A 25,766-nucleotide genomic window follows, 5' to 3' on the forward strand; every position below is an offset into this window, starting at 1 on the left:
TTAAGTTTATTGAGGTATGATTTATGTACAATAAAGCCATACCCAATTAAGATGTAGTTTGATGAGTTCTGACAAATGTATACAACTGTGTAACCACTACAGTGAAGGTATATTCTTCCCATCACACCCAAAAATTCTCTTGAGTGCCTCTGAAATCAGTCTACTCCCTCCCACAGACTCAGGAACCCTGCATTTTGCTGAATCTTGTCTTTACGGAATTAAATAGTATGCAATTTTTAGGTCTGACTTCTCTCATAAGGAAAGCTTTTTTGAAATTTAGCCACATTGCTCCATGTATCAAAAGTTCAATTCTTTTCACTGATCAGCAGTATTCCATTATTTGGACGAACCTTAATTTGTTTCTTTATTCATGTACTGATGGACACTTGTCTCCACATTTTTGGCTTATTATAAATAAATCTATGAACACTTGAGAATTTATGTAGACATATATTTTCATTTCTCTTACCATCTAGGAATAGAATCATGGGGTTATATGATAAACTACCTAAGACTTTATAAGAAATCAGTAAACTGTTTTCCAAAACAGTTGTGCTATTTTATATTCCCTTCAATGCTTCCAGAATGTATGAGCCTTCCAGTTGCATGACAGTGTCACCATACTTGGTTTTCAGTGTTTACCCTTTTAGCCATTCTAATGGGTGTTCAGCGGTATCACATTGTGCTTTATAATTTACATTTCCCTGATAAAGAATGATGTTGACCATCTTTTCACGTGTTTATTAGCCATTTATGTGTGTATAGTGTCTGTGAAATCTTTTGCACATTATGGAGCTCCCGTCGTGGCACAGCGGAAACAAATCCGACTAGGAACCACGAGGATGTGGGTTCGATCCCTGGCCTTGCTTAGTGGGTTAAGGATCTGGCGTTGCCCTAAGCTGTGGTGTAGATTGCAGACATGGCTCAGATCCAGCATTGCTGTGGCTGTGGTGTAGGTCGGTGACTGTAGCTCCGATTAGACCCCCAGCCCGGGAACCTCCATATGTCGTGGGTGAGACCCTGAAATGACCACCAAAAAAATTTTTTTTAATCTCTTGCACATTAACTGAGTTGTCTAGTTTTCATGAGCTGTAAGAGTTCTGCACATATTCTAGACACAAGTCATTTATCAGATATATGTATTTAGAATATTTTTCTTTGTATGTGGGGAGCCCCATTTGTTCAAGATATAATAACTCTATATTTTCTGGATACAATATGCTAATTAAGAATTTTAAAATCCATGTTCATGAAGGAACACTAGTATGTAGCTATACATTCTTATAATATCTTTGTCTTCTTTTGAAAAAGAATACAGACTTAAAATGAATTGGGAAGCATTCCCTCTTTCTCTATTTCCTGCAAAAAAAAATTCGTGTAGGATGGTATTTCTTCCATAAAAGCCTGATAGAATTCACCAAGGAAGCCATCCGAGCTTGGAGACTTCTTTATGGGAAGGTAATTAATCATAAATTAAATTTCTTGGTATATATAGGGATACTCAGATTTCTCATTTCTTCTGGTCAGTATTGATTTTTATGTCTCTCAAGGAATTTGTCTCTTTCATCCAAGTTTTCACTGATTAAAAAAAAGTCTCACAATATTCTGTCTGTGGGATCTGTGTGGAGTCTCTTCTTTCATTCATTTGTAATATTGCTAATCTTTAATTGTGGCAAAATACATGTAACATAAAATTTACCATCTTAACCACTTTTAAGTGTTAAGTGGTGGAAGTACACATTGCTGTGCAAGCAGAATCACCATCCATCCCTAGAACGTTTTCATTTTCCCAAACTGAACCACTGTACCCATTAAATAATAACTTCCCTTTCCCCTCTGCCCTCAGTCCCTGGCAAACACTATTCTACTTTCTCTCTCTATGAATTCATATGTCATATAAGTGGAATCATACAGTATTTGTCTTTTTGTGACTGGCTCTGCACCTTCAAGGTTCACCCAAGTTGTAATGTGTCAGAATTTCCTTCATTTTCAAGGCTCAGTAATATTCCATTGTATTATATTCCACATTTGTCTTTGCACTCATCGAATGCTTCCACCTTTTGGATACTGCAAATAATGATGATGTACATGGTGTACAAACACCTGTTTGAGTCTCTATTTTCAATTATTTTGGATATATACCCAGAAATGGGATTTCTGGATGATAAAATTATATTTTTAATTTTTTGGAGGAATTCCACAATAGCTACACTATTTTACATTCCCACCAACAGTGCACAAGGGTTCCAGTTTCTCCACATCCTAGCCAACACATTATTTGTTTGTTTGATATTAGCCATCCTAATAGATGTAAAGTTGTATCTCATTATGGTTTTGATTTGCAATTCCAGAATAATTAGTGATCGTTTCTTTGGAGAAATGTCTAATCAAGTCCTTTGTCCATTTTTTAATCAGGTTGTTTGTGGTTGTTGAGTTGTGGGAATCTTTACATATTCTGGATATTCACCCTTTTTCAGATGGGTGATTTCAATTATTTTCTCCCATTCCATGTGTTGCCTCTTCACTCTGTTGACTGTGTCCTTTGAGGCAAAAAAAAGGTTTTAATTTTGATGTAGTCAGTTTTACCTAGGGCTTTTTTGGGGTTGCTGCCTGTGCTTTTGATGTCATATCCAATAAATCAATGCCAAATCCATTGTCATGAAGCTTTCCCCCTCTATTTTCTTCTAAGAAAAGTTATAGCTGTAGCTTTTACCTTTAGGTATTTGATTCATTTTGTGTTAATTTTTGATTATAATGAAAAGTAAGAGTCCAAATTCATTCTTTTGCACTTGGATGTCCAGTTTTGCTATACCACTTGTTGAAAAGATTGTCCTTTTCCCATTTAATGGTCTTGGCACCCTCATCAAAATCATTTGACCATATACATAGGGGTTTATTTCTGGGCTCTGTATTCTACTCTCTTAGTCTATATGTCTGTCTTTATGCTAGTACCACACTGCTTTTGAAAAAATTTTATCCAATCATTTATTTGTTCATTCATTTGTGATTAACTGTGTTCCATAGTACAGTGACAGACCTTAGGAATATGACTCTAAGAGACTGTCCCCTCAAGGAGCTTTTTGAAGAGGAACCAGACTGATAGCAGAATGGAATACACCCCTTTTATAGTTAAAGCGCATTCTCAAGCAATCTTCAGAAACCATGAAGTCATAAGAAAAAAAGGTTTTACTTTTTTTGGGGAGGGGTCACACCTGTAGCATATGGAAGTTCCTGGGCCAGGGATTGAATCCACATCACAGCAGCAACCTGAGACACCAGATCCTTAACTCACTGCACCTCAAGGGAACTCCAAAAAAATCCTTTATTGATTGCTACATAGGGGGCACCTAAGTATGTGGCCTCTATGTGATTATTAGGGACAAATTCTGGCGTCCCCATTACAAAATTTGGTCAGGGTGTATTATGAGTTAAAGGGCACACTCACATTTACAGTGGTGTCTGTCTTTTGTATAGAGGTTGGTTTGGGTATATTTCCTCTTAGCTTCAACAAATACTGAGTACCAAGTACATCTGAAATCTCCATGGGTGATGTGTGGATTTAAATAATTTGGGTATTCACTCTCCAAGGGTTTTTAGTGTTTCAATATAGCCAGGCCAAAAAAAAAAAATCCTTTTATTTAACTCAAAAACTGCTAGTTAATTTTTAAGTAAAATGCAAAAAAAAAAAAAAAAGGAGTTCCCCAGTGGCTCAGCAGGTTAAGGATCAGGTGTTGTTACTGCTGTGGCTCAGGTCACTGCTGTGGTGCGGGTTCAATCCCAGGCCCAGGAACTTGTGCAAGCCATGGGGATGGCCAATTAATAAATAAAGCAAAAAATTTAAAAAAAAGTTCTTCCATTATGAAAGGTAAATAAAACTGGTAACATGTCTAGTTTGCCAAGTTTCCCAGCACAAATACCAAATGTAAAGATGAACTATAGTGTTGTGTACAATTCTCTTTCTTCATGTATCTTAAAACTAGCATCAACATGGACTGTCCTGTAAAACAGCCTCATTTCCTAGAAACAAGAAGACTATGCTATACCTGGATTAGGAAATCTTACAGATCCTTACTATATCCAAAAATAATAATGATGGAAAAACAGATTTAAAATATTTACACAGTTGTAACATTTCTACGATTTTTTCAACTCAATCAATTTGCATGGCCACTTTTCACCTCTTCTTCTTTTCCACATCGCTTTAATCTCTATTGTGAGGTGCAAGCTACCAATAGAGGGGGTGAGGCTAAAACTGCTATTGGCACAGAAAGCTCACTTTATCTTTGAGGATAGCACAATACTGTTTTGATTACTGTGGCACTGTAGTTAAGTTTTGAAATTAGAAAACGTTAGAATCCCAGTTTTCTTTTTCTTTTCCAAGACTGTTTTATCTATTCATGTCATTTGAGATTCCATATGTATTTTAGGAAAGATTTTTCTTTTTCTGAAAAAAAAAAAAAAGCAACTGGAATTTTGATAGAGATTGCATTAAATCACTTTGGGTAATACTGTACATCTTCACAATATTGTCTTCCAATCCACATACGCAGGATGTCATCTATTTACTGGGGTCTTTTTAAATACCTTCCAACAATCTTTTGTAGGTTTGTTTTTGTTTGTTTGTTTTGGTGTACAGGTCTTTCATCTCCTTGGTTAAGGTTGTTCCTGAGCATTTTATTCTTTTTGATACTATTGCAAATGGAACTATTTTCTTTTTCTTTTTCTTTTTTTTTTTTGTCTTTTGTCTTTTTAGGGCCACACCTGCAGCATATGGAGGTTCCCAGGCTAGGGGTCTAATCGGAGCTGCAGCTGCTGGCCTACAGCACAGCTACAGCAATGCCAGATCCAAGCTGTATCTGCGACCTACACCACAGCTCATGGCAACGCCAGATCCTTAACCCACTAAAAAAGGCCAGGGATCAAACCCGCAACCTCATGGTTCCTAGTCAGATTTGTTTCAGCTGCGCCACAACGGGAACTCCCCAGAACTATTTTCTTAATTTCCTTTTCAGATTGTTCACTGTTAGTGCATAAAAATACCACTGATTTTTGTTGTGTTGGTTTTGTATTTTGCTATTTTGTTGAATTTATTAGTTCAAATACTTTTGTGGAATATTTAGTTTTGTGTATATAAGATTATATCAGAGTTCCTGCTGTGGCACAGCAAGTTCAAATCCAGTGTTGGCTCTGTCACAGTGCAGGTTCAATCCCTGGCCTGGCACAGTGAGTAAAGGATCTGACATTACCACAGCTGTGGCATAGGTTGCAGCTGCTGCTTGGATTCAATCCCTGGCACAGGAACTTGTACATGCTGCAGGTGGGGTCCGTATATATATAAAATCTGTGTACAGAGATAATTTTTCTTCTCTGTTTTCCATTTCAGTGATTTTTCTTTCTTTTTCTTGCCGAATTACTCTGGTTAGTACTTCTATGCTGAACAGGAGCGATGAGAGTGAGAATCCTTATTACTGCTCTTAAAGGCGAAGCTTTTTCTTTCACCATTAAGTACAATGTTAACAGTGGGATTTTCATATATGGCCTTCATTATTACAAGGCAGTTTCCTTCTACTCCTAGTTTGTTGAGTATTTTTACCATGAAAGGCTGTTAAATTTTGTCACATGCTTTTTCTGCATCAATTGAGATGATCATATGGTTTTTATCCATCGTTCTGTTAATGTGATGTATTATACTGACTCAGTTTCATTTGTCAAATTTTCCTTGCATTCCAAGAATATATCCCACTTCGTCATGGTGTATAATGCTTTTAATGTGCTGTTGAATTGTTTGCTAGGATTTTTTGAAGATTTTTTTCATCAGTATTCATCAGGAATATTGGTTTATAGTTTCCTTTTCTTGTAGTGTCTTTCTCTGGCTTTGGTATCATGGTAATGGTGGCTTCATGCTGTGAATCTGCAAGTATTCCCCCCTCTTCAATTCTGGAGGAGTTTAAGGAAGACTGGTGTTAGCTATTCTTTAAATGTTTGACAGAATTCACCAATGACGCTATCTGGTCGTAGGCTTTTCTTTGCTTGCAGGTTTTTGAATTTGGCTTCAATCTCCTAATAGTTTTAAGTCTATTCATATTTTCTATTTCTTCATGATTCAATCTTGGTAAATTGCGTGGTTGTACAAATTTATCCATGCCATCTAGGTTACGCAATTTGGGGGTTATAATTACTCACTGTACTCAATTAGAATCCTTTTTATTTCTGTAATGTCCCTTCTTTCATTTTTTATTTTAGCTGAATCTTTTTTCTAGCCAATTCAGCTAAAGATTTGTAACTTTTAATTTAAAAAAAAAAAAAACTCTTGGTTTCACTGGTTTCCTCTAATGTTTTTCCATTCTCTATTTTTTTTAAAATTTTTTATTATAGTTGATTTACAATGTTCTGTCAGCTTCTCCTGTATAACAGAGTTCTCTATTTCTTCTCTAATTTTTATTATTTCCCTTCTTCTGCTAACTTCAGAGTTTGTTCTTTTTCTAGCTCTTTAAGGTGTAAATTTAGGCTATTGATGTGAGATCTTCTTTTTTAATGTAAGTTTTTATATCTATAAAATCCCCTCATAGCACTGCTTTTGCTGCATCCCATAAGTTTTGATATGCTGTGTTTTCATTTTCATTTGTCTCAAGATATTTTCTGATTTCCCTTTTGATTTCTTCTTTGCTTAAGAGTATGTTATTTAAGCAATGGGATCCTGCCGTATAGTACTTGGAACTATGTCTGGTCACTTGTGATAGAGCATGATAATGTAAGAAAAAAGAATGTATACATGTATATGTGACTGGGTCACCTTGCTGTGCAGCAGAAAATTGACAGAACACTGTAAATCAGGTATAATGGAAAAGATAAAAATCATTATAAAAATAAAAAATAAATTTAAAAAAATGTGCTATTTAATTTCCACATATTTATGATTTTTCAGTTTTACTTCTGTGACTTTTAGTTTACCTACATTTTAATCAAAAAGATACTCTGTCTGATCTCAATCTTTTAAAATTTATTAAAACCTTTTTGTAGCCTACCATATGGTTTTATCCTGAGAACATCCCACGTGCACTTGAGAAAAATGCATTCTGCTGTTGGGTGGAACGCTCTCTAGACATCAGTTTGGTCTACTTGGTCTATAGTGTTGTCCCAAGTCCTCTCTTTCTTTATGGTCTTCGGATTGTTCTGTCCCACTGAATATGAGGTACCGAAGTTTTCTTACCATTACTGTACAGCTATTTCTCCCTCCATTCCGTCAACACCTGACTCATATATTTAAGATTTCTGATGTTTGGTGCAGGTATGTTTATAACTGCTGTATCTTCTTGGTTCATTGACCCTTTTACCATTATACAACTTCCTCCTTTGTCTCTTACAACAGTTTTTTACTTGAAGTCTATTTTTTTTTTAAATCAGAAATAGCCACTCTTGCTCTCTTTTAGTTACTATTTGCATGTAATATCTTTCCATCCTTTCACTTTCAATTTGGGTGTGTCCTGAGACCTAAGTGAGTCAGTCCTTTGTAGGTAGCATATAGTTGGATACTGGTACATTTTCACCCATTCTGCCAAGCTATGTCTTTTGATTGTGGAGTGTAATCTATTTACACTTAACGTGTAACTTATCAGAGGTAGGCAAAGACATATTCTATTTTATTGACTTCCGCATGTCTTATAGCTTTGTTGTCCTTCATTTCCTTCTTTACTGCCTATCTTTGTGTTTAGTTGAGTTTCTGTAGCAACACTTCCTTTTTTTTTAGGGCCGCAGCTGTGGCATATAGAGGTTTCCAGGCTAGAGGTCCAATCAGAACTTTAGCCACCGGCCTATGCCAGAGCCCAGCAATGCGGGTTCCGAGCCACGTCTGTGACCTACACCACACTCACGTCAATACAGGATCCTCAACCCACCGAGCAAGGCCAGGGATCGAACCTGTGTCCTCATGGATACTAGTCAGGTTCACTAACTGCTGAGCCACGATGGGAACTCCGATAATGGCTTATTTGTGGCTACCATGGAGCTTATTTTTAAAAATCTAAAGTAGCAACAATACATTTTAAACTTCAGTGGCACAGAAAAACTCTACTCCTGTTCAGCTCCAAACCCTCCAACTTTATGTTGATATTATATACCCATTAATATATTTATGATTACTTTATTCAACTGTCTTCTTAATCCCATCAAAAATAAAAAGTGGAATTATAAACTAGAACACAATTCCACGGGTTTTTATATTTGCCCATGTATTTCTCTTTTTCTTTCATCAAACTAGAACTTATCAATTTTATTTAACTTATTTTTTAAAAAATCAATGTTTGGCTCCATTGGTTGTTCTCTATTGTTTTCCTGTTGCATTGATTTCCACCTTTATCTATTTTATTTCCTTCACTACTTAACTGAATTCATTCAGCTCTTATTTTTCCAGCTTCCAAAGGGAGAAGCTGTGATCACTGATTTTCAATTTTTCTTCTCTTTTGACACAAGCATTAAAAACTCTAAATTTCCCTCTAAACAGTCCTTTAGCCACACCTCATAAATTTTGAAATGTTGTATTTTCTTTATCATTGGGTCAAAATATCTTCTAAATCCCCTTGTAATTTCTTTTGTGACAAATGGGTTATTCAAAAGTGAGTTTTTTTAAATTAATAAACATTTGACAGCTTTCCTGGGTGTCCGATAATTGTTTATTACTCATTAAATTCCAATGAGGTCAGAAAACATAGTCTGTGTGATTTTCATCCTTTGAGACCAACTGAATTTCTTTTATGATCCAGACACAACGTATCTGGATGAACATGCCACACACACTTGAACAATGTGTAATCTGCACTTACTGGGTGGGGCATTTCTTAGATGTCAATCAGGCTGACACAGCTTAGAGTACTGTTCAAATCTTCTGTATCCTTGTTGATATTTTGGTCAAGATGCTTCATCAATTCCTAAGAAAGCGATGTTAAAATCTGCAACAACGCAGATTGTGGATTTGTCTATTTCTCTCTTCAGCTCTATTACTTTTTGCATCACGTAATTTTTTTTTTCTGCCAGTTGGTCCTGGTATTGCATATGTCTTATTTTATTTTTTCTATTTTATTTTTTAATAGTTATTTCCCCAATACAATTTTTTTTTCTATTGTACAGCATGGTGACCCAGTTACACATACATGTACACATTCTATTTTTGCACGTTATCAGGCTCCATCATAAGCGACTAGACATAGTTCCCAGTGCTACACAGCAGGATCTCATTGCTAATCCATTCCAAAGGCAATAGTTTGTGTCTATTAGTCCAAAGCTCCCCATCCACCCCGCTCCCTCTCCCTCCCCCTTGGCAACCACAAGTCTATTCTGCAAGTCGATGATGTTGCATCATGCATTTTTTAAGCTCTATTATTCGATACATACACATGTATAATTACATCATGCTTATCGATTGACCCCGATATCACTACTAAATGATTCTTAGTCTCTGCTAATCCTCCTCTTCACAAAGTCTGTTTTATCTGATATTTAAAACAGCCATTTCAGCTTTCTTATATTTATTGTTCCCACTGTACATCTCTGTACATCCTTTTACTTTTAATTTACTTGTCCTTTTATTTAAGGTATGCCTCTTATAGATAACAGAGAATTGGTTCTTGCTTTTTTATCCAATCTAACAACTGCTGCCTTTATACTGGAGTGTTGAGTCCATTTATATTACATAATTATTGATATGGTTCTATTTAGTCTTCCATTTTGCTACTGGTTTTGTACTTGTCCCATCTTTCTTTGTTCCTTTTCTTTTTCATCTACTTTCTTTGACTGTGTTCACTGACTATTTCATTGTATTCCATTTTAATCCTACTCGTTATATTTCCTTCTAAGCTATGTTTTTAGTACTTGTTTAGGTATGTGCTGGGCAACATCTAGAACACCACCCCACAACTCTTATGTAAGCCCCTTTCCATGAAGGGAGACTGAACCTAGTGACTTACTTCTGAGAACCAGAATCTGGCAAAAATGGTGGGTTGTCACTACCAAAATTACCTTACAAAAAGACTCTGGATTCCCTCTTGCTCACTTTCGCTGATGTAAGACAGCTGCCAGAGTGTAGACTGTCCTACAGAGAAGTCCAAAAGCAAGTGACTGAGTGAGGCCTCTAGATGCCAGCCATAAAAGACTGAGGCCCCCAGACCAGCAGCCCACAAATAACTGAATCCTGACAAATACATAAGTGAGAACAGAAATGGATCCTCCCCTCAGTCAAAACTTTCAACTGAGCCCCAGCCAATACTCGGATGGCAGGCTTATAAGAGAGCCTGAGCCAGAAAACCCTGCTAAGCTATGCCCAACGAATAATAAATGTTTGTTGTTTTAGGCTGCTAAGATTTGCAGTAATTTGTTATGCAGCAAAGAGATAACTAATTTGGGTATATGGACATGAAGTGCCCCCTAAAAATACAGAAGTGTCCTCTGAACCAGGCGGTGGCCAGAGTCTAGGAGGATTTTCAGTAGTGTGCCAGAGAAAGGCAAAACGGACTTGAATCAGATGTTAGTAGAAACTAGGAATTTGAGGATATTGCCAGTGAGGGCTCAAGAGGAAGCGAGAAATGCTTTTCATATAGTGGCAGAAAGTCACAGCATCATCTTTAGTAACATGGAACAGAAAATGTGCCTAATGAATTGGGTGACTGCTACAGCTAAACAAAGTATATCTTGCTGCTTATAGTAAAATGCAAGAGGAGAGTAATAAGGTCAGTGAAGGACAATAAAAGAAAAAAGAATCAGAAGTTCATGATTTTAAAAATTTCAGTCTCTCCAGATAGCAAAATATGCTAAATTAAGAAATGGCACCCAAGCTAAGTTTGAGCACTGTCTAGAGATTAAGAGTATAAATAAAAACTTTTGTTAAGCTCGAAAAGACAAATATCAGAGTACTACATTTACACATAAAGACCTTTAAAAAGACTAAGGTTGTGGAGTTCCCGTCGTGGCTGGCGCAATGGTTAATGAATCCGACTAGGAACCATGAGGTTGTGGGTTCGGTCCTTGCCCTTGCTCAGTGGGTTAAAGATCTGGTGCTGCCATGAGCTGTGATGTAGGTTGCAGACGTGGCTTGGATCCCGCGTTGCTGTGGCTCTGGCGTAGGCCGGTGGCTATAGCTCCGATTCGACCCCTAGCCTGGGAACCTCCATATGCCGCAGAAGCGGCACTAGAAATAGCAAAAAAAGACAAAAAAAAAAAAAGACTAAGGTTGTGCATCTCAAACAACAGGGCTTCTGGAAAACTTGAGGACATTGTCCTTCAGTCTTTTGAGAAGCAACCCAAGGTAAAAAGGACTTATCTTGAAGAGCTTCTTATAAGCGCCTTTCGTCTAAGGGAATGAACACACACCAGATGCACAGGAGGGCTACAAAGTTTTTGAGAAAATTATATTAGCAAAATCACTGCCCTTGGGTTGAAAGGGACAGAGTACAAAATGTAAAAGGGCCACTGGACCCCTAAAATTCTTCCAGAAGGAAGCAGACCAAGAAAACTACTTACCTGCAAATACAAACTACCCCACTGCAAACACATACTATCTCTCATTTAAAAAGTAAGGATAGGAGTTCCCGTCGTGGCACAGTGGTTAACGAATCCGACTAGGAACCATGAGGTTGCGGGTTTGGTCCCTGCCCTTGCTCAGTGGGTTAACGATCCGGCGTTGCCGTGAGCTGTGGTGTAGGTTGTAGACGCGGCTCGGATCCCGCGTTGCTGTGGCTCTGGCGTAGGCCGGTGGCTACAGCTCCGATTCGACCCCTAGCCTGGGAATCTCCATATGCCGCGGGAGCGGCCCAAGAAATAGCAACAACAACAAAAGACAAAAGACAAAAAAAAAATAATAATAAAAAGTAAGGATAACTCAAAAGATGAACTCAAAAGCCTAGTGGGAGGAGTCAAGAGACTCCTAATGTATCCCCTATTATCTCCTAATGTATCCCCTATTATCCCCTTTTTAGAAATGTCTATAGTAATTATTGTGTGTTGGATGTGTGGGAGCAGGTAATTGGAACAGACATTTCTCCAAATAAGATATACAAATGGCCAGTGAGCACAATGAAAAGATGCACAGCTTCATCAGTCATTAGAAAAATGTAAATTAAAACCACAGTGAGATACCACTACATGCTCATTAAAATGACAAAAATCTAAAACATTTGACAATATCAAGAGCTGAGGAGATGAAGAAACTAAAACACTATGACATTGCTAACGGGGATGTACAAATCATACTGCCATTTTGGAAAATTATTTGATTCCCTAAAAAAATTAAAAACACACTTAGCCCAAATATCGATTAACTAATGAGTGGATAAGCAAATGTGATATACTCATCAATGAAATACCATTCTGGAATAAAAAGGAAGGAATTCCTGAAACATGCCACATGAACTTCAATGACAATACACTAAGAATCAGATGCATAAGATTATATAGTTCATGATTCCACTAATGAAATTCCTAGAAAAAGCAAAACTATAGTGACAGAAAGCAGAGCACTGCTTGCCTGGGGCTTGCAGTGTAATTCCATATTATAAAGATATTAATTCTTCCCAAATTGATCTACAGACTCAATGCATTCCCAACCAAAATCTCAACAGGGGCACATGTGTGTATGTTATAAAAACTGGCAAGATAATTCTAAAATTTATATGAGAATTCAAAGAACCAAAAAAAGCAAGGCAGCGGTTTCAGCATGCACTATGCCACTAAAAATTAAGATTTATTTTAAAGCTACAGTATTTAAGGCAGTGTAGTATTAGTACCCAGATTAACAAAGACACCGACAGAGGAGACAAGGGTCCAGAAACGAATAAGACTTCTGGTTTATGATAATGGTGTCAAGTGCACTAGTGGGGAAAGAAGGGCTTTTTAAAATGATACTGGATCAAATGGCTATCAACTCTCCACAAGAGGGGGTGGGGGAATGACCCTACTTCACTTCATATATATAAATCAATTCCAGATGTAGCACATTCCTAAAGGAGAAAGGTGAAATAGGAACGCCTCTAGATGATAACATAGGCAAATATTTCCATGATCTTGGAATAGGCAAGGCAAGAAATCTTATACAGGACACAACAAACACAAATGATATCAGAGATGACTAAAAATAATTGTTATAATTAGCAATAACTGGTATAACTGGTATAACTGGTATAATTGTTATACCAGTGAAAGTGGGAGAAGATATTTGCCATATCTATCTATCTATCCAGAATATATAAAGAGTTGCCACAAATCAATGGAGAAAAGACTGTTAGACCACTTTTATTAAAATGTGAACAAAGACAAATAGGAATTTCACAAAAGAAGATAACCAAATGGCAAAAAAAAAAAGAAAAATGTAGTCATTGCCATAAGTCATGAGGTAAAATGCAAATTAAAACCCATATCCACCATACTAGAAGTGCTAAAACCTAAAGAAACTGATAAACCAAGTACTGGTAAAGATGAGGAGCCACGAACTTGGAAATCCTACTATGTGGAAATGTAAACTGCTATAGCCATTCTGGAAAACTCTTTGGCAGTATCTACTGTCATTACACCTCCAAGTCATCATATATGTACATATGTTCACTGAGAGGCATGTAAAAGAATATTCACAGGATTATTTTTAATAGCCAAAAGCTAGGGGGGAAAAAGCCCAGATATCCCAACAAGGATAGAATGGATATATAAATGTGATACAGTCACACAGTAATAAAATAAAGATTAATCCATTGCTAAATGCAGCAACACGGATCAATCTCACAATACAATGCTGGGCAAAAGAAAGCCAAAAAAAAAAAAGTGAAAATACTTCATGAACCAAGAATTAATCTATGGTGATTTCATGCAGAATAGTGATCACCTCTGCAGAGATGATAAATGACTGGAAGAGAGAGGTGTCTGGAGAGTTGGTGACGTTCTCTATCTTAGCCCAGAAGATGGTCGTACAGATGTATTCATTCTGTAAAACTGCCTCAAGCTTTACACTTAAGATTTGTGTGTCTTCGTGTATATATGTTATACACTGACTTTAAAAAGTTTACCACAAAACAGGAGATCCTGTTGTGGCTCAGGGGTTAGTGTATCTGACTAGGAACCGTGAGGTTGCGGGTTCAATCCCTGGCCTTGCTCAGTGGGTTAAGGATCCGGCATTGCTGTGAGCTGTGGTGTGGGTCCGCAGACAAGGCTCAGATCCCGCACTGCTGTGGCTCTGGTGTAGGCGGGTGGCTACAGCTCCAACTGGACCCCTAGCCTGGGAACCTCCATATGCCGCAGGTGCGGCCCTAAAAAGACAAAAAAAAAAAAAAAAGTTTACCACAAAACAAAACAAAAAGAACAACAGCTACATTTATTAACATGGATGAATTTGAAAAACATAATGAAAGAAAGAGGCGAGCTTCAAAATAATATATATAGTATGATTCCATTTTAAGTTTAAAAAAAAAAGCAAAGAAATGATTAACACAAAATACAGAACAGTGGTGGTCTTTCAGGAGAAAAGAGGAGGCACAGAGGAAGCTGCCCAAAGGTCTCCTGGGGTGTTGTAATATCTGTTTCTTGGCTGGGTTAAAACTATAGGGATGTTTATTTTATAATTGTTCTTTAAATTGTACCTGTGGATTGTCATAGACTTTTTACCTGTTTGTTTGCTAAGTGTCAGTTGTAAAACATTTTAAGAGTAATACAACTAGGAGTTCCTTGGTGGCACAGGGGGTTAAGGATCTGGCATTGTCACTGCTGTGGCTTGGGTCACTGCTGTGGCATGAGTTCAATTCCCTGGCCTGGGAACTTCTACCATAGGCATGGCCAAAAAAATTATTAAAAAAAAAAAAAAGATTAATATAACTACAGCACAACTATTGCATTATAAAAGACTGGAAAACTAAAATGAGAACTAACTTTAGATTTCGTGTCTTTGCACTCATCTGAGCAGCAGGTAATAGTGTTATATACCATCTGCTGAACAGTCTTCTTACGGTATTGCTAAAATACAAAAATAATCAGAAACAATTCGTGCTGCGGTATAGCATCAAATAACACTGAAAATAAGAAAATGAAAATAACTTCCAGCGACCCATAAGAAAACTTTATTAGGAATAAAAAGAAAAATAAAACTAAATTTTTAGGAGTTCCCATTGTGGCTCAGTGGTAATGAACTTGACTAGTAGCCATAAGGATGGGGGTTTTTGATCCCTGGCCTCAATCAGTGGGTTAAGGATCCAGCATTGCATTGTCATGAGCTGTAGTGTAAATCACAGACACAGCTTGCATCCTGCGTTGCTATGGCTGTGGCCTAGGCTGGTAACTATAGTTCTGATTTGACTCCTAGCTTGGGAACTTCCATATGCCATGGGTACAGTCCGAAAAAGCCAAAAAAAAAAAAAAGATAAAAAAACTAAATTTTTAAAAAATGATTAAGCTTGATAAAACTAAAACATGACCAGAGATTCATAAACATGTTAAGACTTTATATTTTTCCCTCTTCTTACTTTAAAATAACACATTTGATTTTTAAATTAAAAATAAAACCCATTTTTTGGAGTTCCTGTCTCGGCACAGCAGAAACGAATCCAACTAGGAACCATGAGGTTGCGGGTTTGATCCCTGACCTTGCTCAGTGGGTTAAGGATCCAGCATTGCCATGAGCTGTGGTGTAGGTCGTAGAGGCTGCTTGGATCTGGCGTTGCTGAGGCTGTGGCGCAGGCCAGCAACTGCAGCTCCGATTCAAACCCTACCCTGGGAACCTCCATATGCTGTGGGTGTGGCCCTAAAAAGACAAAAAAGACCAAAAAAATTTTTTAAATAAAAATAAAAATCATTTTTAAAAGCCACACATTTAAATCAACTTTCATTAATATATCTCTATTTTAATATTAACTAAGAGTATTTTAATTTCCTTTAAATTAGGTTTTACAGTACACTTAAAGGACAATCAAGACTAAACTGTTCAATTTTATGATCTAACAAAGAGAAACTTACTTGTGAAATAAAAAGATACTTGTTACAGAGCCTGAATCATTAAAAAAAATTTTAAAAAGAAAAAGTGAGTAAATTCATCAAAAGTCTGACTCAATGAAAAAAATCACAAAAGAAATGCATGACCATTATTTTCAAAGCTATTTCATCTCAGTTACAAATCATTGCCACTCGACCTTGCCTTGGTAAATACCTAAGAATGACATTTAATTAGCACATTAATGTTGAAAATTAATGAGTAGCTAAGTGGTTTTAGGAGTGTGTGAAATGCACTCTTTCATTGAGGAACCTAAGAAACATTTTCCAATTTGTAGCCATTTTATTTCTAGAGCTCAAAGTTAAATGCCTATCTAACAAGTTTCCTTTCTACCAAAAAGATCAAATTAATCAGATTTGTTCCACACTGTGTTCTATCCAAACAAAATGATGGAAAAGATTGATTTTTCTTTCATTAATTTAAGAAAAATGATCACTTTTTTCTTTCTTCCAAAAAGATGCAGGGACATCACCTCTGAAACCTCAGACTAACCAAGGAAAGAGCAACCAGATAGAGCTCACGGCTGATCACCATCAGAGAAGGGAGACACCCACATATACAGCGCAAGAAGGCACGGAATAAGGTTTCCCCCGTGGCAGAGGCAGTTTATATGCGCCAATATCCAACTCCCACCCTACCCCATCCCACCTCCCCACCCAGACAACAGCTCTCCATTCAGGAGGTCAGGTTTTGTGACAGCCCCACGTGGGAGTGGCTAACCACGTGTGGCCATCTGAATGAATTAAACCTTAAAAATCAATTCCTCAGTCACACTAACCACATTTCAAGTGCTCAACAGTCATACGTGAATCGTGGCCACTCTATTGGACAGCACAGCTACAGATCATTCCCGCCACTGGAGACTGTTCTATTATACTGCTGTAGAACACACCTTTGCCTAATCAACAGGGCAACGCTTAAATAAAATGAGCGTACTTTAAATAGTATGTAAGGATGTTTGACTACGTATAATCCTAACCATATGTATTTATGCCAATGGACATAAGGAATCCCTAGGAAGGAAAGATAACAATCAGCTCCCCCATAAATTCATCCAAGATTTTGGAAGCAGGGATTATTTAGTGTTAGTACCATTGACATATAAAAATAGAGTTAATGAAGTAAAAAGACTCTATTACAGTAGTTTGAGTATATAGACTAAAAAATTAAATCAGCATTTGAAAAGTGAAAAATGTTCTTCCACATAGATCAACTTATGCAAGCACAAGTACAATTTTCATTATACTTGATCCCCATCTGCTGGCAATGTTTTTAAACTGCACAAGCAAGTGAAGTACTGGCTATATTGGGAGACATTTTTAAAGGACATACAGTCTCAGCTTTTTGCCACAGTGCATTCCTGGAAAACCACATCATAAAGAGGATCATTGTAAAGCAAATCATATTTTCCACAAAACCATAATTAGATTCTTCATTCCAAACTAAAATCTGGCATCAAATAACCCATGGAAAGATCTCATTAAAGCAAGATGCAAAAATTACGACTACAGTCATTTAAAACAGGATAATTATTCTCCAAGTTCTTTCTTGGAGGTATGAACATATTCGTTATTTGAAGGACACAACATAAATTAAAAGACAAAACATTAATGTATAAAAGTTAACCTAAATCTAATATAGTAAAAGTAATGTATCATAAATAATTCTGCTTGCACAATCCTAGAATTTTTAAGTAATCTGGATGATGGCTCTTAATAATGTGGCGCCTAAAGAAACCTCAACTACTGCATCTTCTTTCCCATCAATAAAGTCCTCTAAAATAAGCAGAACTGTGATTCTCCCACTGTGAGGGAGTGTTTAAAGGTTGGGGTTGATTCAACATTACTCCTCTTTGCCCTCTCCTAACTCATAACTCTTAATCAAAGTTTCAAGTAAAAATGGTAAGTGGTATTAAATCATTCTTTTTCATCTTTCCTTACCCCAGAACTTAACTGCACTTTGGTGATAAGCTATCAGGCCATATCATAACTCACTGAAAAGTCAAAAAAAATTATAAGACATTTTTTAAAAGCTTCACAACATTTTTCACAGAATTGTAAGACAAGAATACAACCTACTATCTTCACGTCTGTCTTTGGGATATGACACACAAAAAAATACACAGAGCTTACGTGAACTCAAGTCTAATACTACTTAGGCAGCTTCTGATGTATGGTGTGATAAACTATTTAAAAAACAGGGCCGGCCACTGTGTTCCTTCTATCCTGGAAAAGGGGACTTGGGGAGTTGTCTAAATAACAACTGCTTCGAAGCCTTTTAAAATACCCCACCACTCTTTATTCTGAGAATGTGCAGGATTCATACTTACAGTCAAAACCTTTCTGCATAGCCATTAATTTCTTTTTCGCAGGAACACAAAATGATGTCTAGTAACTGAACATAATTAATGACCAAGGGACTTGAAGACAATACTCTTTGGTAAGATTAGAATAGATAATTATAGAAACAAAAGAGGAGTCACTCTAACAAGCACGCTCCTGTGTGAACTATTAAAATAACAATCTCACACCACTAATGTTGGTGGGAGCAACAGCTAACACCTTCACGGGTCTACACACAGTACCCACTCCACCCTCACAACTCTGAGTCTGTTCTACCCTATCTCCATCTTACAAATGATAAAACTGGGATTGAGAGAAAGTAAGGAACTTGCCTGAGGACACACGATTGCCAAGTATGAGAAGTGATATTTGAACAAAGGCAAACTGCCTCATTCCCAAGCAACCAAGACATAAGCAAGAACAAAGGCAAAGTGGTCCAAGCTTGCTAATGCAGCTCAAGGGGGGGGGGGGGGGGGAACGGATTCAAGTGAAATTTCCGTATCTGCTGCATAAAGCAGTCATGCCTAAAGCTACTCTAGAAAGAACACGGCGTCTGGAATCATAAAGATCTGGATTCTAATATTGAATCCATCACTCAGAATGTTTATTGATGTTACTGAAGCTGTTACTTCATCAATAAATACAAAAGGTAATTATGTCAACCGCACAGAATTACAGAGAGGGAAAAGACAGATAACTTACAACAGATTTCTAGAAGAGCATCTAGCATACAGTCGGTGCTCTGTAAATGCACAACTTCCCTCACTTGGTTCCTGTTTTAACAAACTAGAAATACAAGTGGAATCCACGAACACTGCGAGTATTTACTGGGAAGTTTTCATTCTTATGTTGAAATCTGTGTATTTGCTATACATGGTTAGATTTATTAACACACATCACTACTGTTAATGATGTGTATGCCCAAGCAGTTTAGTAAGATAGTATTCTGGAAGGCAATTTGAGACTATAAAAAAACAAGGGTGTGATTATTTCAAAATAACATAGACCCATGTAAAAAAACATTTTTGAACTTTCTACACCAGATTACTCCCACTCCCTAAAGGTAAAAGTTTCATATGTAGTACCCAGAAATATAATAAGTGCATGTACACATACATATCCATATATCCTCTTTATCTTGCCTTTTTTTTTTTTTAAGGGATGCACCCGAAGCATATGGAGGTTCCCAAGCTAAGGGTCCAATCGGAGCTATAGCTGCCACCCTACGTCACAGTCAAAGCCACAGCAACACCAGATCCAAGCCGCGTTTTCAACCTACGCCACAGCTCACGGCAACGCTGGATCCTTAACCCACTGAGCAAGGCCAGGGATCAAACCTGCATGCTCATGGATGCTAGTCAAATTAGTTTCCATTGAGCCACAATGGGAACTCCCATATATCCTCTTTAAATACACACACACAAACACATACACACACACACGGGAGCTTCCTACACTTTTACGTATTTCTTTTGAACTTTATATATCTTAAAGATCTTTGTATACTAGCCCATATGCATTTTTGTACATTGCACAAGAGGTTGAACCTACTAATAATCCCACCAACAGTTCATCCATTAAATTTATTAACGTGCATAGCTACAGAAATAGCAATTCCTTTTCTGGGAGTCAATAATGGCCCAAACATGTACAGATGCATAATGATATATGCACCAAGATATTAACCAAAGCAATCTCTATACCACTAAAGAATCGAAAGCAACAGAGACAGGTTAAGTTACGGTCGACCTATACTATGGATTATTATCTGCAATTGAAAAGATTACACAGGCTACATGACACAGGTTTAAGACATAAGAACAAATGACAAAAGAACAGTACATGTAGTCTGAGCCAATTCATAAACTGTTAATTACATACGCATGGGTATGCAACTACTGTAGGATGAATGACACACACTGAATTGTTGAGCTGACTACCTCTCATGAGGAAAGTGAATGAGAAGAACACGAAGAGACAGACTTCGACTTTTACTCTTCATAGTTCTGCCTTGAGGTTTTTACAACAAGCATGTATCATATAGATTGTACAATTTTCTGGGGATTAAAAACTGTGTTAGTCACCTATTGCTGCATAACAAATTACCACAAACTTAACAGCTTTAAGCAACCCATAGATATTTTCTCATAGTTTCTGTGGGTCAAAAGTACAGGAGCAGCTAAATGGGGTCCTGTGTTTAGGGCCCCACAGGCTGCAACCCTGGTTTGACCAGAGCTGGGTTCTCATCTGGAGGCTCAACTAAGGAAGATCCACTCTCCCCGTTTTCATGGCTGTCAGCTGCGTTCAGGTCCTTGTGGCTACAGGGTTGGTGGCAGCTTGCTTCTTCAAAGCCAGCAAGGAAAAGAGCAGGACTCTAGAGCCAGTGTGCCGGCAGGGGAGAGTCTTACATATCTTAACGTATTGACGGAAGTGACGTTCCATCACCATTGCCATATTCTATTAGTTAGAAGCAACTCACAGGTTCTGCCCACGCTCAAGAAGCAGGGATTACACAAGGCTGTGAACACCCAGAGGGATCGTGGGGCCACCTGAGAGTCTCTACCACAAAGACAATCAAGGTTTTGACCAGCTCTCAGTGGTAAGCATCTGAAGGATGCCCAGGAAGTAATTTATATGGATATACTCGTGTTGTAGAACTAGATGAACTCAACCAAACGGCACAGGGAGGAGATCTAAGTCTATGGTCTCACTATAAACAGTTTTGTAAAACTATGCTCCAAACACATATATAACTCAAATATTTCATTGTCAAGAAAAGAAGCAGATATTTGACATAAAATACAGTCAGATCTCTAAGAAAATGGCAATGCAACTTGGAAAGTGGTTTTTCTAAAATAAACCATGAGTGATAGCAACATTAAACCAAGAACTATGAAATAGGAAAGCAAAGAATAAAACCAGGACAGGATTAGTTAAATGCTCAAACTGTTTGAAGTAAATAAAACACAAAGTTTACTAGTGTGTAATGTGTATTTGGTGGGAAAAAAGCATGATAATAAGCCTGGCAGAATATGCCCTCATAATACTTCTAACATATCTAGAACGACGCTACATGCATATCCTACAGGAAGAATAAAGGTACAGGAAAGGTGCCATCTCTATTGAATAGGGAGTCCTAACAAAGAGGCTTCAAAAGGACTCTGCATCTTTAATAATATAAAAAGGCTAGGACACAAACAGCATAATCCAAAATGCCATTAGAAATACTTCACATACAAAAAGGTCTAAGTAAAGCAGGATTTTATAAAGTGATCAAAAAAGAAACACTAAGGGGGAAAATCTTTTAAGATTAAAGAGGTTTTTCAAAGGACAAGTTGAAGTGGTTGTAAAATTTATAAGGCAGCATTAAACTTCAGTTCTAAGTAACAATAAATTATTCACTATAAAAACATACATGTGTCAAATATTATAAGCCTCTTAAACTTTTTAAAACAATTTCTTGCAGAACTGATTAGATGTATTAGATCAGCACCAGCAGATTCTAACTTTTCATTAGCACAGTATGACCACTCCGAGTAAAGGAACGACTTGAGAAGAGACATATGAAGACAGATCATCAATAGATTCCACCACTACTTCTGATCTGATCTCACACTTACGGATCTGGCCTTCAATCAATTGAATTGCCGTTAGCTGAAGTAAATGTTAGTTTTATTTTTAAGTGCCTTTATGTATATAAAATATCCATCAATTAACACACATGCAAATTAAACTCTGTAATAAATCAAATTAAATCAAGAGAAGCATATAGGAAAACATACCCTGAGACGTTTTGTTTTTGCAGCCCTAATTGGCCTGAGTCTTGGTGAACTTCTTATACTTAACTAAAAAGATGTTTGTCTTTTCCAGTTCTTTTACTGTCCCTAATAACTGCATCTTTAATAATATAAAAAGGCTAGGACATAAACAGTGCATTTCCATAACCTATATCTATACATCTCAACTTCTAAAATTTATCCTTCATTCAACTTTTTCTAAAAATTAAAAAAAAAATCCTTGCAGGCCATTCTTTCTGCCACAATGTACCTGTCTCAAAGGAGTGTTGTGCAGATTAAATTAAATGTGCAGGAATGCCTAACAACCCACTCACTGACTTATGCAAGCTCTCACCAAATACACTCATAGAGTTCCTAACATGCACCCAGTGCCAGGCATTGGCAACACAGTGCAAATAGGAAAGACAAAGTCCCTGCCTCACACAATTTATAGTCTAGCCCAGAAGAGAGCTAGGGAGCCTCTGCACATGTGATGAGTCCAACAAAGAAACAGAGTACTTTGGTGTGAAACAGAGTACTTTTGGTGTGGGTCACCTAAACAGACTTGGGATGCCAGGTAAAGCTTTTTTGAAGTTGTGAGATCTAGAGAATTGAGTAAGACCAAGGACTGCCTGCTTTTTCCATTAATTCCTTATAACTGATAACTAAAGTCTCATATTCAAGGAATTTGCATTAAAATGCCATTTTATTATAGGTGAGCAACAAAGAGAAATGTTATTTGTTAAAATTGTGGAAATTTTCCTATGGTTTCATCATGCAGGAAAGTTAAAGAGCAATATTTGGAGAATACGCTCCCTGTCTTCTCAAACTTTAACCACTGTTCTGAGAAAAAGTCCCATTCACCTCGACTCCCTGGAGATCGAAAGTCTATTTCCTACCCTGAACCCTACTGTTACACATACTCAACCTTTGCAAATATCTCCACAACTACACATACCACTGTATTCAAATTATCCATGTACTTATCTCTCCTCTTATTCATTTAAAACAACAGTCATAAACAGTAAGTCTGTAGGACTTAAAAGGTAACAAATGAGGGATCATGTCACCGGATAAAAGGACATTCTTCATTCCTGCAAAGACAGGGTCTCTCTCCTCTTCTTAAACCATATAATCCCCGTCCATCCATCTTTCTTCTTTCCATTTTCGACAGAACATAAAAATGGAAAAACAAATACTTCATTTCCTCTTAACCCTACTTAAAAAAAAAAAAAAACCTCAAGCTCAAGAACAAATACAACTGACCTCAAACTCAGAGTCGGGAATCAGCAGGAGATGAGGAAGGCATGAAGGAGTAATGAGGGTTACTTAGCTCCAATCTATGGCTGTCTTCTGGGAAGATCGCTAGGTCTCCACTTTTTAACATAAGCCAGAACATTAGGTGTTTATGCGAAATTCCCCAATGGTGAGTTGTGACAACTGATTCAATAATCTTTAAAGACACTATTAAGTCAGATAAAGCAAATCTATCCATGTGATTCATTCATTCTAGAAGATCACCAATTTTCATCCTCTGGTCTAAGCTCTAAGATGGAAGAAACTACTTCAGTTGGTCTTTATTTAGTAAATTCTATATTCTTACACCTAGAAAGGAGCCCAGCATTTAACTGGACACTCAACAAATGTTTTGGTAAATATATGATGGATTTTGCAGCCAACCAAGAACTGTATTTTTCTTTGAATACAGACCACAATTTCTTTACACCTTTATTTACTGCTAGAAGGCTAGAAAAATTCCACAATTATACTTCTCCTACTTTTATATCTCCTATAAATGCAAAAATAATTATCTAACAGCTCCTGCTATGGATTCATACATTCATTCATTTTTATTCTTTTGAAACGTGTCCTTAATTATATAGCCTCTTCCCTTTTTTTGCCTCTCCATGTTCATTTGTTTCCCTTTTCTAATAAAAACATGGCCTGGGTCTCTTGCTTTGTGTCCATCTGTTCTTTTGCACCATAATATCTGAGGTCTAAAAAACATAACCAGACCCTATCAACCATGAAGACATCTCAAATTATTTATAAACTTTCTAGATCTTTTGAGGAATAAACCCCCCCAAAAAATATATATACATATATACTAAAAAAATACTACATTGCTAATCAAATCAAATATCAAAAATTAAAATTACCAGGAGAATGGTGAGGAATGAAATACGGTAACACATCAATTGACACTCTCCAATATTTTAACATTACAGGGAACAATGCCAAGGGTAAAATTCAAATTTTTTTTTTTTGTCTTTTTGCCATTTCTTGGGCCGCTCCCGTGGCATATGGAGGTTCCCAGGCTAGGGGTCTAATCGGAGCTGTAGCCACCAGCCTATGCCAGAGCCACAGCAACACAGGATCCGAGCCATGTCTGCAACCTACACCACAGCTCACGGCAACGCCAGATTGTTAACCCACTGAGCAAGGGCAGGGATCGAACCCGCAACCTCATGGTTCCTAGTCGGATTCGTTAACCACTGTGCCACGATGGGAACTCCTTTTTTTTTTTTTTTTTTCCAAATTTTGATAAAAGTCCAACTGATATCTATCCCTCCAAGGCCAAAAGTCATCTACAACAATAATCTTTCGTGTGTATTTAAAAAACTTAGAAGTTTACTTTTATTTGTACTAAAAATCCTATTTAGCTTAGTACTCCAGTAAGAAAGCACAGTTTCCTTGGGTTTATGCTTACTTTCATTATTTTATTAAATCAAATCTTTTTCAATGAGGGGGAAAAGGAGAGGAATTCAAGCATAAGCTTCAAGATGGATATGTACGATGTTATATTTTGTTGAAGTCATTGAAATGTTCTTAATTCATGCTTGTCATAAAGGAAAACAGAGAACTGTGTTTTAAAGATTTTTAAGAGACCACTTTCCAAGCAAGACAATAAATATAAATATTTAACAGATATCCAAAAAGCAGCTAAAAATGAAATGTAATCTTTTTTCTTTTTTTTTCATTATGTAATCTTTTTTTTATTTTTAGGGCCACACCCCCCACATATGGAAGTTCCCAGGCTAGGGGTCGAATCAGAGCTGCAGCCACCGCCTAAACCACAGCCACAGCAGCGGGATCTTCGACCTACACCACAGCTCGAGACAATGCCAGATCCCTGAGTGAGGCCAGGGATCGAACTTGCATCCTCAAGGATGCTAGTCAGATTCATTTCCACTGCGCCACAACGGATAATGTAATCTTAATATACAATAAATGGAAAAGCAAACCTGTTATTTTATCCACCCGTTTCTTCAGAGCACTCAACTTTAACAAAAATATAAAGTAAACCACTATTTATATTTAAAAAACAAGGAAAAGTGGGATGTATTAACTAGTTCTGAGGACAGGATAAATGATGGACCCCACTCGGCACCCCAGGCTCACGGCGTACCTGTGGACATTGGTCGGCGACTGCACCAAAGAGTAATCTTCTCCAGAAGAAAGCTTCCATGATTCATTTAACTTGTGCTCACTGGTCCCCAGCTCACCCATTACCCAGTCTGGTAGTCCTTCTGGGCTTGAACCTTTTGCTTGTGCTGGATTTGGTTCATCAAAATAGATGGACTGATTTTTAAAAATCAGAAAAATTATTCTTTCAAAATGTACTAGAGTGAAATAATC

At 37.2% G+C, this 25,766-nt stretch overlaps 1 protein-coding gene across 19 annotated transcripts in view; it reads right to left on the bottom strand.

Annotated features, from left to right (window-relative positions):
• The window catches only part of CEP112 (centrosomal protein 112), a 417,919-nt gene that overhangs the window by 378,301 nt on the left and 13,852 nt on the right, over nt 1-25,766 (bottom strand). For all 19 annotated transcript variants that reach the window (XR_014820925.1, XM_084983965.1, XM_084983960.1 and 16 more), the window contains one exon: nt 25,537-25,709. Coding sequence is in view for 12 of the 19 variants with exons in the window: in XM_021066728.2 (XP_020922387.1) it covers nt 25,537-25,709 (173 nt within the window). In the remaining 7 variants the exon portion in view is untranslated. The remainder of the gene's footprint in view (nt 1-25,536; nt 25,710-25,766) is intronic.

The sequence above is a fragment of the Sus scrofa genome, chromosome 12, assembly GCF_054392235.1.
Source record: "Sus scrofa isolate SSC_HxYL_T2T_F1_AM1 chromosome 12, Sscrofa_HxYL_maternal_Yorkshire_Landrace_v2.0, whole genome shotgun sequence".
Lineage (NCBI taxonomy): Eukaryota > Metazoa > Chordata > Mammalia > Artiodactyla > Suidae > Sus > Sus scrofa.